Source organism: Python bivittatus, unplaced genomic scaffold, assembly GCF_059951505.1.
Source record: "Python bivittatus isolate LINGU-HERP-01145 unplaced genomic scaffold, Pbiv_v1 ctg000160_np1212, whole genome shotgun sequence".
In the NCBI taxonomy this organism is placed as follows: domain Eukaryota; kingdom Metazoa; phylum Chordata; class Lepidosauria; order Squamata; family Pythonidae; genus Python; species Python bivittatus.
Window position 1 is genome coordinate 521133 of NW_028277076.1, and position 11843 is coordinate 532975.

General features: G+C 58.8%; 2 protein-coding genes across 2 annotated transcripts; both read left to right on the top strand.

The window, feature by feature from the left end:
* The first annotated feature begins 1520 nt into the window (after positions 1-1520).
* LOC103067226 (lipocalin-like) lies at positions 1521-4668 on the top strand. The gene is made up of 7 exons (XM_007427064.3): positions 1521-1965; positions 2511-2650; positions 2995-3071; positions 3836-3949; positions 4094-4195; positions 4355-4380; positions 4476-4668. Exons 1-6 carry the CDS (start codon positions 1867-1869, stop codon positions 4378-4380), a joined length of 558 nt encoding a protein of 185 aa, XP_007427126.1. The 5' UTR covers positions 1521-1866; the 3' UTR covers positions 4476-4668.
* Positions 4669-5310: 642 nt separating this feature from the next.
* On the top strand, positions 5311-8720 carry LOC103067453 (extracellular fatty acid-binding protein-like). Its single transcript, XM_007427065.4, has 7 exons — positions 5311-5511; positions 5934-6073; positions 6367-6440; positions 6679-6792; positions 7314-7409; positions 8074-8095; positions 8491-8720. Exons 1-7 carry the CDS (start codon positions 5422-5424, stop codon positions 8495-8497), a joined length of 543 nt encoding a protein of 180 aa, XP_007427127.1. The 5' UTR covers positions 5311-5421; the 3' UTR covers positions 8498-8720.
* The last annotated feature ends 3123 nt before the right edge of the window (positions 8721-11843 follow it).

Sequence of the window (11843 nt, forward strand, 5' to 3'; positions counted from 1 at the left end):
AGTCTCAAGGCCTTTGCGCTGGCCTGGCACTTTCTTAGCTCCTCCCCACCCCTGGTTTGGCTGCATCATCCCACCCCAAGCAGGACGAAGGAAGCCTTTGGGAGGAGAGGCTGTGTGTCACAGCAGGACCGCCTAAGAGCGCCTTGGGGGAGCAGGAGGCTCGCCTAAACGCTGGAACGACACAAAGGAGATCCGCAGCTCTCATCCCCCGATGCCCTGAAATCCGTGCTGCCTGCTCCTCCCAAAGGAGGTCCCTCTGATGCTCCCAGGGCTCCCCCTCACCCAGGGAGCGTCAGGCTGGGGTTCCACCCTGGCTTTGTGTTCTTGCAGAGCCACTGCCCCCAAATGCCAAGGACGCCCCCGGCCCCAGCTCAGCTGCCCTGCCTTCAGGGCCAGACTGTTCTCGGCCTCTTCGATTTTGCTGAGAAGGCAGTTCTGGAAAGCGCTCGCCGCCCCCCTCGCCACCCCCCGCCTGTTCTCTTGGCGGCCGGCTTGTTTTGCTGTTCCGGCTCCAGGCCTTTGCACGTGCTGTTTACCAGACAGCCCCCGGCCGTGTTCCTCGGACCCCCCTCCACCTGGCTCTGGAAAGGCATCTCTCCTTGCTCTAAAGGGGGCAGCAGCCGTGAGCCACCCCCGAAGGGGTTGCTTTGCTGAGGGAGGATGCGCGCACCCCCGGCTGAAAACCGCCAGGCCCCTCCGGGAACGGATGGGGTGGGGGCGGGGAGCGTGGCAGAAGCAGCCACCTCTGGCCAACAGCTGGCCTTCCTCTGGCAGGGCTGAGCTGCGCCTGCATCTCCAACTTTGAGGGAGGGGCCGCTGCTGCCAGACACTGACACAGATGCTCCTATGGCTTTGGTCGCTCCCCAAACGCAGAGACCTTCCCAAACAGGCCGCATACTGCCTTTCTCCCCGCCCCAGCATCGCCCCTGCTGACCTCCAGCCCTTGACCTCCCCACTGAGCTCAACTCCGGGTGACCGTGTGGACGCGGCCTCCCTGCCGGGGAGATCCAGCTGTGCCTGAGAAACGGTCCGACCCCATCTCCAGCCTGGCAGCTGCCGGAATGCTGTTTCCAAGCCCCATAGAGCGATGGGTTCTATCTGCTGATTTATGGGATGGATATCCAGCCTCTCCTTCAGGAACCCCAGGCAACGCACACCCTATTTTCCCCGCAACAGCAGCCCCATGAGGGATTTAGGCTTTCTGGGCCTGGAAACTGCCCACAGGCTGAATGAAGATGGGGCAGGTGGGGGGACCTTCACACTGATCCAGCAACACACATCCTGTTCTTCTCGCCCAGCCAGCAAATGACACGATGCCTGCCGGCAGAAAGGCCCGGGTGTGCTTGGCAACGGGAGGGGGGGGCAGCGAAGGTCTGGATGCTCTGGGCAAGGCACTTCTTCCGGGGGGGGCTCCTTCCTTTCTCCCTCTCTGCAGTGTGCCAAATGTTGGACGAGGCAGCCCTGAACTTTGTACAGCAGAGCGAGAGCGGGAGAGGGAGGGGGTGTCCCTCTGCACAAGTCCTGGATCATGGGGGGCCGGGCTCCTCCACCTTCCAGGGCCACCTCTTCCACCAGGGTCTCCAATGGGGATCTGCCTTGGCTGGCCCGTGGGCTGATGCTCTCACAGCTGGGCTCTCGGAGAACAGAGCAACGTGGCCCTGCTGCCCGTTCTGTTGTCCTGATTTCTGTTTGCATAATTCTGCTGGGTGGGTGCAAGGGCTGGCCTCCAGCAGCAGGGTTGACCCCTGACCCGCAGCTGGGCCGGCCAATATATAGGAGGCTGTCCTGGTTCCCAGCTGACCATTCCTGGAGTTTCCCTTTGCAGAGACGCCACACCAGGCAGAGCTGAGGAACGCCGCCTTCAGCATGCAGACACAGTTTTCTGCCCTCCTGGCCTTCGCCTTGCTCTGCCTGCTGCAGGTTCAGGCCGAGATGCCCGTGCAGGCTGACTTCCAGCAAGAGCAGGTAACGGGAGCTCCAGCGTGGCGCCCCTCCGCCCCGAGCCCAGGTGCTTGGCTTCTGCGGAGCAAACACCGCTCAGGGTCATCGTCCGAGCCTGTGGGTGGAAAGGCTCGGCGTCCCTTTGCGGTGTGTGTGTGTGTGTGGGGGTCTGTACAGATGGAAGAAGAGCCCGTCTCTCGTTCACACTCTTTGCGAGGGGCTCAGCTGCAGGAGGCGGTTCTTTTTCAGCCTGTCCTGGGGGTTCAAGGGAGAAACACAGAAACACAGCAAACATCTCCAGTTTAAAAGCCAGCCTTTTTCTGCTGTAAGCACCAACTTTTGTAAACCTGGAAGGAATCCAGCCCTTTCCAAGAACTGCATTCCATCCGTCAGGAAAAATAAGCCTTGGCTTTTAGGCACCATGAACTGAGCCCCGTCAAACTCCTTCTCCTGTGGGCTCCTATACCCAATGCCCTCCTGGCTGGGGATGCCTAAGGCCTGGCAAGGGTGCCAGGGAGGCAAAGGCTGTGCTGTTGGGAGGCCTAACACCCTTTCCCCCACCCCCTCAGTTCACAGGGACCTGGTATAGCATCGGCCTGGCCTCCAACTCCCGGTGGTTCAAAGAGAAGAAGCTGGTTATAAAGATGTGCACCACGGTCGTCACGCCCACAGAAGACGGGAACCTGGATGTCACCTCCACCTATCCAAAGTGAGGAGGCCCCCAGGCAAAGCGTCGCTGCTCTTGCTGGAGGGCGAGGTGGGGCCGACCCAGGGGGTCCGTGCCAAGGGCATCAGGCGTCAGCATGTGGCATTCCTCCTGGCCTTGGGGGAAGGACAGTTGTGGCGGTGCCTAATAGACACATCCTGACTGTTCCCCCCATTCTGGGCCTTGGCTCCCCCTCTTTGCGTGCACCCAGTTCTTTTTCGGCTCGTGAAGCCGCCTGAGCCGGCGGCCCCTGTATGGGAGCAGCGAGCTCCCCAGATGGGTCTCAGAGCTGAGGCTGCGGCTGCGGCTGCCTCTTTGTGTAACCCCTCTTCCTCTCTTCCTGCCAGGCTGGACCAGTGCGAGACAAAGAGAAGCCTTTTCCTCCGGACAGATGAGCCCGGCCACTTCACCTACACCAACCCTTGTACGTGCACGCCCCTCTCCGACCCGCCTGGCCGTGCCCTCTTTCTCGCCCTTTGCCCTCAGCTCTTCAGCTCTGTCCCCAGGACCAGCCGAACAGCCTGGCGTGCCAGCTGGAGGGAACTGGTCTGCCAGGCCCGACAAGCACCAGTGCATACGGGCTCCAGTCTAGTTGACGGTGCCTTCCCTGGCCAGTGGGATTAGCCCCTCAGGCCCAAGACTCTCTGGCAGAGGGACGGCCTCGCCCTGGTTCTTCTTGTCCCATCCCCGCCACCAGGAGGGCCGGAGAGGCCGCAAGGGAGCTCACGGACCCAGCCCTCTTCCCTGCTGTGCCAGCCAGGCGCTCAAAGCTGCTGCACCCCTCCATCCCAAGCTCTCCTTCCCAGCCCTGCGGGCACAGGCCTCCTCTTCCTCATCCCTGCTCCTCCCCTGCCATACGAAGGCAGCCAAAGCTCACACAGCTTCCCTAACGAACCCTAATCCAGGGGAGCTCCAGATGTGTTGGAGGCCGATTCCCATCAGCCCCAGCCAGCAAGGATGGGTGGTGGGAACGGTAGCCTGGAGCCCCCCGGGAGGAGCTGAGAGGGACTGGAAGTGCCTGCCCATTGCAACAGAGGGCAATGGAGGTTCTGTGACCAGGTGGCGGCCAAGGGGCTTGCAGCGGAGGGGGACAGCCCTGCCGTGCCTAATGGGACACGTCTTCCTGACCGCTGCCCCCCTGTGGATCCTGGCCGGAGGCCCTTCTCTCCTTGTCTGCTCCTGTTCCAGGGTCCGGAAGCACCCACAACATCCGGGTGGTGGAGACCAACTACAACGAGTATGCGCTGCTCTGGGACACGATAACCAAGGGGGCCGAGACATTCACCATGGTCACCCTGTACGGTACGTGCCCATGTCCCTCCGGGGCGCGGCCAGGGCCTCTCCATTCTCCAGGCGGGACAGGCGGGGACACGCCAGGGAAGGTCGAGGTGGGGGGGCGTGCAGGGCCCGGGCCTCTCACCCCTCCCTCTGCTTTCCTGGCGACAGGGAGAACCAAGCTGTTGCGTCCGGAGCTGCTGGAGAAGTTCAGCCAGGCAGCCTTGGCGCAGGGCCTGAGCCAGGAGGACATCCTCATCCTGCCCCGGACTGGTGAGGGCGCAGCGGGCAGGGGCCTCTTGGGGCTTTAGCAGGGCCAGGCCGGGCTGGCCGGCATTCGAGCACCTGGTGCCCAGAGGCAGGGGGGTCTCCTTAGGGGGCCAAAACGGTTGGCTTCTTCCTGATCCCTTCTCTTGTCTTCTTTCTGAGCAGATCTGTGCATGGCAGAAACTGTGTAGGTGAGTTGCGTTTGCCTTTGTTTGCTACAAAGTATCCGAGGATCAAAAGCCTTGAACTTCCTTTCTCTCCCTGTTTTTCTCCCCCCCCCCCCCAGCTCCTAGCGATAACCAAGGCTTTCGCCTCAAAGGGAGAAGGGCGAAGGCCCTTTTCTGACCTGCAACGCTGGAATTCTCCATGTGGCCTCCTTTCCCCCTCCGTCCCAGCACCCCTTCTGCCTCTGGCCTGGAATAACAGTCTCTCTCCTTGCCTGAAATTATAACAGCAACAATAAAAGAAAATGCAACACAGACCTGCCTCTCTTGCACTTTGGGAGGGGATCAGGGCTGGGGCTTTTGGACCCGAGGGAGTCCTTAACGTTTAAGATTCCGTCCTATCTCTTCTTGCACGGCTTCGAAAAGTCCTTTAAAAGCGCAAGACGCTTCTCCGTGCCCGGCCATTTTGGTGTTGCTGCTTCTCCCAAAGGGTCAGATCCTGTTGGGCCTTTCTGGACTGGATGACCATGTGTCAGGAGCCGGACAAAGCTCGGCTCCTGCACGTGTCCCTCTCAAAGCCCGCCCCTTGCCTGGCGAAGAATGCTACAGCCCTCCCCTCGCTCTTTGGCTGGCTCTGCCCCTCCCAAGTGGGAGCTGTGGATGTGGGGACTTGGGGGGACTGAAGCGGCCGGAGTGGCTTCTTTCGGGAGGGTGGGGAGTGGCGAAATAGTTGCCTCGTTGTTCTTCCTCGATGGCCTGGCATTGAAGGAAGCCCCCCTCCGCTCCTGGGGATTTAGAGAGGATTTAGATAAGAGGGAGATTGGGTTGCAGAGTCTCCTTCATGGCTTGGAGCAGGCTGTGGCCCTTCCACCTCCTTTGCAGCGGCCCTTTATCCCTTAATGCCACGTCACCCAACACCTTGGGCCCGCAGTTGCCCAAAACATTGCATAAGCTGTGCTTCCTGTCAAGCGCCCGAGGGACGGGTATAAATCTGGGCGTTCCAGAGGGGCCGTCACCCCTTCTGCCTCTCCACCAGTACGCGAGGAGCACCAGCGCAGACCCACCAGCATGAAGGCCACCCTGCTCAGCCTCGCCGTGTTGTGCGTGCTTGGTGTTCAGGCCGACGTGGAAGTGGAACCAAATTTCGATATTGCAAAGGTAACGCTTGTGGGGGGGGGGCGGAGGGAGCCTGGGGATGTCCGAGCTGCTTCCAGGGCTCCAGGTCCGGGCAAGAGCTTGCAACCACATCTCCTAACTTGCAGCCCTTGTGGAAGCATCTGGCTGTAGATCTCCCCCACAAACACTCTGTGGCCATCAGCTAAATTGTCCCTCCGCGTTCAAGTGCAGTCTACCTCAGCACAATATGCGTCAGTGCTTCCTGAGGCTTTACAGTTTCATGGGCTTGCTGGTGGTTTCCTTCTCTGGGGATTTTCTCCCGGGCTCTTAACCCCCCAGTCCGAGCCTTCAGACGGGCAAGAACGGCATCCGTTCCAGGGGCAAAATGTAAAGGGCACAACCGCATTGTGAGGGCCTGGGGTGGGGGGGCTGCAACGCTGGTCCCACCATGCTGGCCTCTCCAGTTTGCAGGGAAGTGGCACGTCCCGGCCCTTGCGTCCAACGACCCGATGCTCCAGGGCTTGAAGGATGTCATGAAGACGCCGGCGGCGCGGATTAATCTCTTGCCAAACGGCAACGTGGAATTAGAAACTTACTACCTTTTGTAACTACCTTTTGTGGTTGGGCCCCTCCTTGACCCCCAAAACGGTGCTGATGAAATCTGCCATGTCACCCAGGAAGTCTTGGGGGGCTGGGGGGCCACACCTGAAACATCGTCCTGCCTGCCTGTGGTTTCATGACGGGTGCCCCAGGGCTAGATCTCATAAGAACCCCTGAAAACTGCCCCCCCGCCCAGATGGGAGTGAATGATAGCATTCCCAAAGCAATTCCAGAAAGGGCGTCTCTTTTGCAATCCCGAACTCTTTCCCCACTTTGCTTGTCTTTCCTGCTTTAAAGGGGAGAAAAATGTGAATTAATGAAGAGCACACTTATGAAGATGGAACAACCTGGACACTTTAAAGAGGCTGATGGTAAGGAGGGAGGCCCCTTATTTGGAACTGGGTGCCTGGATCGTGAATCAGGGCTTTCTTCCTCCGAAAGAAGCGTTTAAGAAGTCCTAAGGGGAGCATGATTCTGAGCACGTGCAGAGTGTCCCACTTGATTCTCAGAGTGTATGGATGGGAATGAGGAGCAGGGACAGCTGGGAGAGCATCAAAGGCCAGGCTACTGACCGAGGGGGGTGGGGTCCGTCTGCTTCCTCACCTGCAGAGAACAACAAGAAGGAGATTTGGGTCCTGGCCACCGATAACGCCAGCTTCGCCATCATCTATATCCAGCGGGAAGGGAAAGATATGCCCCCCAGCAAGAGTCTCCAGCTTTACAGTAGGTGACTTGGCAGCCTGGCCTGGCTGCAAAAGGCGAGGTAGTGGCGAAGCACCCTCCTGCTTCTTGAACCCAGGGCCACGTGGCTGCCGGCATTCCTTAGAGGCCCCAATTAGAAGGAAGGAAAGGGACCAGCCAGAGCAGCGTGGGACGGAGGAGGCAGGCCGTAAACCAAAGCAGCCTCACCCTGCCCACCAAAGGGGGGCTGTGGATGATGGGTGTGGGGATGGCTGTTCCTCGCCCCCTTGGCTTGAGCCAGTGAGCGAGACTGCCTGTTTCAACCTTGGCTCGCTTTTTTGCTCCCACTGACTTACCTTTCCATCTGCCAACTGCCTTGCACCCCTTCTGCAGGAGCATCAAGCAAGGCTTGAACTCAGATTCCTGCCACTTAGCGCTTCCCCAGTGGTTCCTCCTCCAGTGGGAAGTTTGCAGATTGCTCCTCAGAGCCTCCCAAGCTCAGCGCACATGTAAGCAAGCTCTGACCTTGTCTCTCTGCTCTGTGGTCCCCTCTTCCCACGCAGGCAGAGTTCCAAACCCAGGGGAGAACTTGGCCACATTCAAGAAACATTGCGAGAAGATGGGGCTCTTGGGCGAACTGGTGGTTCCGCCCTTGTCTGGTGAGTGGAGGGTCCCTTCTTTCCTGCCTTTGCTTTAGAGACCCCTTTCTGAGGTTTTTAAGTCCATTTCCTATTTCTCATACTGCTGGGGGCGGGGTGGGGGGTGGTTTCCAGACTCATTTGCAGCTGGAGGGGTCCACATTTTACCCCGGCCCAGTCCTGCTGGCTCTTCCCCAAGACCAGCTGGCTGGGCAGAACCGGCTCCAAGCAGGGGACCCAGAAGGCAGGCCGAACTGAAACGGGGACTCTAGGGAGTGGCAGAGGAAGAAGGACGTGTGCTGCACGCCGTTCGGCGGCTTGCCGTGGCTCTGGCTGTGGCTCGTGGGAGTGGTGCCCTCTGCAGCTTCCCCCGTCCATCAGGGTTCCCTGTCCAGATGTGGGTGGGCTGCAGAGGCTGTTCTGGCATAGAACACCTGGGAGTCCCAGAACAGCCAGGAGAGACCGGCCTGGGAGCAGCAGCAGGAAACCGTAGCTCAGGGAATCGCGAACCCCACAGGGTGGCAGGGAAGCGGTTGCACTGGACCCGTCTGCTGGGAGCCCCCAGACCCCAGATGATCCACCCTGGCTGAGTGGGAGCTGCCCCCTCCTGCCCAGGGCCCCCTCTAGCGGTCCCTAAGTCCTCTCCACTCTTTGAGACTGACAGATCTCTTTCTTTGCACTGCAGATAGATGTTTCAAGGAAATTAGGTGAGTGGGGCGCCTCGCAAAGGGTTGGGATGGGGGACGGGGGACGGAATGATCTTTCTTATGGTGGCACACTGGGTCTGTCCTCCAGCTGTTCAGGCTGCTTGTGTGCAGAGGAGAGATGCCTGTAAGCTATCCCTGGTGAGGGACGGTGCGTGTGTGTGGCTGTAGCGCGTCTGAAAATTTCCCTGCTGCAGCGAGACATCTCAGGAGTTAGATTCATCATCAAACCGGTCTGGTGTCTTGTCTCTAGACAGACGGAGTCTAGTTTGGTAACGCCTGCGTGGATGAGTCTGCAGAGATATGCTGGTGGAAGAAGACGAGGGACTTCTGGGGTGCAGACCTCATTCCCCATTTCAGGGGTTACCCACACCTGTCTCTGCTGTTTTATTTTGCAGCGGCTGAAGGGAACCCAACCTCCATCTTCAGCCAAAGATCTCTCTTGCTCCTGATGCTCAGGCCTGGAGGCCAGGATTGCTGACCAGCCATCTCTCGCTCTCTCCCCCTGCTCCTCTCTGTCATTTGCCTGCCCGCGCTCATCACTTTCTGTGGAATAAATAGCTTACAAAATTCCCTCTTTTTAGCAATGTTTTTTTTTTGTGGGGAAGATGCTGATGACCACAGCACCAAAGAAAAGGCTCCCGCAGGTTCCTCCAGTTGGCTGAGGCCCAGGGAAGCTGAACATTAAAAAAGTTCAAGAGCAAGCTTGAATAAATCATTCTCCAAGCGCTCACAACATAAATGACAATTCTGTATCTTTGATCCGCTCAGCTCACTTATTGGCCTGAGTGGGGTGCAAAAGTTATTTAAAACAGTTAGAAACTAAAAAGGATAAACTTCCTGGATATTGTCTTCTTCCTGTGGTTGCCCTATAAATTACAGAAGTCTCTTCACATCTCTTACAAATAGAAGCTTTTGTTTTTACAATGCACATCACAACACGTCCTTTAAACAATGGGATCTTCCTAGAAGGAAGGGGGGGAGTCTAGGAGCGTATGGGGATGTGAGGCTCCACTTGCTGGGTGAGAGCCAGGAGGTGTGAGTGTGTGCATGGGATGCCCGCCCTGTCGACTAGTGAGAGAGGTCGTGCAGGGGGCAGAGTGTGATTGTGGTGTGAGGTTGGTGGGGGGTGGGTCTCAGCCTGCGCCGAGAGTGTGAGCTGGTGCATGGGCGAGATCTCCCCTCTCCTGGGACTGTTTGGTTTTGAATGTAGATGTTTGATTGGATGGAGGGATCTTTGCTCCAGATTGGGGACTCCAAGGGCCTGGGATTGGAGGTACTTGGGCCTGGCACCCCCGGGATGATGGGGGGCCACATTATCGAGGTGGTGATGGGTAGGGGACGTTATGGCGGGAGCAGGGGGCCGGGCCATCTTCGGGGAAGACGCCCCCAGTGTGTGCTACCGGTGGTGTGTTCCGGCCCCCCTTCCTCACTCCCAGGTCCTGGCCAGCAGGTTCATAGGGGCCCTGGCCTCCGGCTGCTGCTGCTTAATGCCAGGTCAATTAAAAACAAGGCCCCCATCTTAGGTGACTTGATCACTGAGGAGGGGGCAGACCTGGCATGTATCACCGAGACCTGGCTGGGGCCTGAGGGGGGGGTGTCCCTCTTGGAAATGTGCCCAGCTGGGTTTATGGTGTGGCACCAGCCGAGATGCCAGGGCAGGGGAGGAGGGGTGGCTGTTGTGATCTGGGAATCTCTAGTGGCCTTCACCTTCAGGGGCTCTGCTCCACAAGTTTCTGGCTGTGAGACACTGTTTCTTAGGTTGGGCGCCCGCGAACAGTTGGGAGTGCTGCTACTGCACCAGCCTCCCTGCTGTGTGGCAGCCTCCCTGCCTGGGCTGCTGGAGGCCGTCTCGGGGCTGGCGGTGGAGTTCCCCAGGCTTATGGTTCTGGGGGACTTCAACCTGCCATCCCCGGGACGGTCTTCTGAGGCAGCTCGGGAGTTCATGGCTACCATGGCAGCCATGGGCCTGCCTCAAATTGTGCGGGACCCAACCCGAGATAGTGGCCACATGCCGGATTTAGTTTTCTTGTCTGAGCAATGGCAAAGTGACCTGAGGGGAGATGTACAGCTTTCCCCGTTGTCATGGTCAGATCACGCCCTGGTGACCCTGAGTTTCTCCTATGCCACCCCCTCCGCAGGGAGGCAGGACCCATGAGATTGGTCCGCCCCCGGTGCCTGATGGACCCGTCAGGGTTTCAGAGGGAGCTGGGGGGTATTCCCGTGGACCTGCTGCACGGTCCAGCGGAGGCCTTGGCTGCTGCCTGGAATAAGGAGGCAGCTGGGGCCTTGGACAGGATCGCGCCTTTGCGACCTCTCTTGCCACGTCGGCCCCGACACTCCCCGTGGTTTACGGAGGAGTTGAGGGTGCTGAAGAGGGTTAAGAGGCGTCTAGAGCGCCACTGGAGGAAGACACGGACTGAATCCGACCGAACACATATTAGAGCCGCGATTAAGGCCTACATTGTGGCGATAAGGGCGGCAAAGCGCCAATACTTCTCCGCCCTTATTGCATCTGCAAAGTGCTGCCTGGCGGTCCTGTTTGGGATCACCAGGTCCCTCCTTGGTAAGGGGGATGTGGTGGTTCATTTGCAGGGCTGCATGGAGGAATTTGCAGAGCACCTGCAGGATAAAATCGCTCGGATTCATTCCAAGTTGGACTCCGAGCGTGGTGCAGGGTCTGGGGAGATACCAGGGGATTGTTCTTGCCTAGTTAGCTGGGAATGGTTTGATCCTGTGGTTCCTGAGGAAGTGGACAGGATCCTCCAGACTGTGAGGGCCACCACTTGTCATCTGGACCCATGCCCCTCCTGGCTGGTGAAAGCAGCTCGGGAGGGGACATGTGGTTGGATCCAGGCGATGGTTAAGGCATCCTTGCAGGAGGGAGTGTTTCCAGCGGCCTTCAAGGAGGCGTTGGTGCACCCCCTCCTCAAGAAGCCCTCCCTGGATCCTACCGTACTGGACAACTTTCGTCCAGTCTCCCACCTCCCCTTCTTGGGGAAGGTGGTTGAGAAAGTGGTGGCTTCGCAGCTCCAAAGGGTCCTGGAGGAAACGGATTATCTGGACCCTTATCAGTCAGGTTTCAGGCCCGGCTATGGAACGGAAACGGCATTGGCCGTGCTTATGGATGACCTCTGGCGGGAGCGGGATGGTGGAAGTGCGACCATCCTTGCTCTCCTTGATCTCTCAGCGGCGTTCAATACCGTCGACCACGGTATCCTATTGGGACGGCTCAGGGATATGGGGGTGGGCGGCACAGTTTTGTGCTGGTTCACCTCCTTTCTCCGGGGCCGATCCCAATCAGTGGTGATGGGGAGCGAGAGGTCCCATCCTCGGCCCCTCCTTCGTGGGGTGCCGCAGGGCTCGGTTCTCTCTCCGCTCTTTTTCAACATCTACATGAAACCGCTGGGCGAGATCATCCGTCATCATGGGGTGAGGTATCATCAGTATGCTGATGATACTCAACTATACATCTCCATCCCTGGTGAGGCAAGTGATGCCGTTTCCGCCCTCTCGCGGTGCCTGGAGGCTGTGAGGGTCTGGATGGGGAACAACAGGCTCCAGCTGAACCCTGGCAAGATGGAGTGGCTGTGGGTTAATAGCTCCTCTGTATCCGGGACGTTGTCATCGTTGGTCCTGGATGGGGTAGCACTGCCCCAGACAGACCCAGTGCGTAATTTGGGGGTCCTCCTGGACTTGCGGCTCCTGCTCGAAAAGCAGGTGGCAGCCGTGGCCAGGAGGGCTTTTGCAC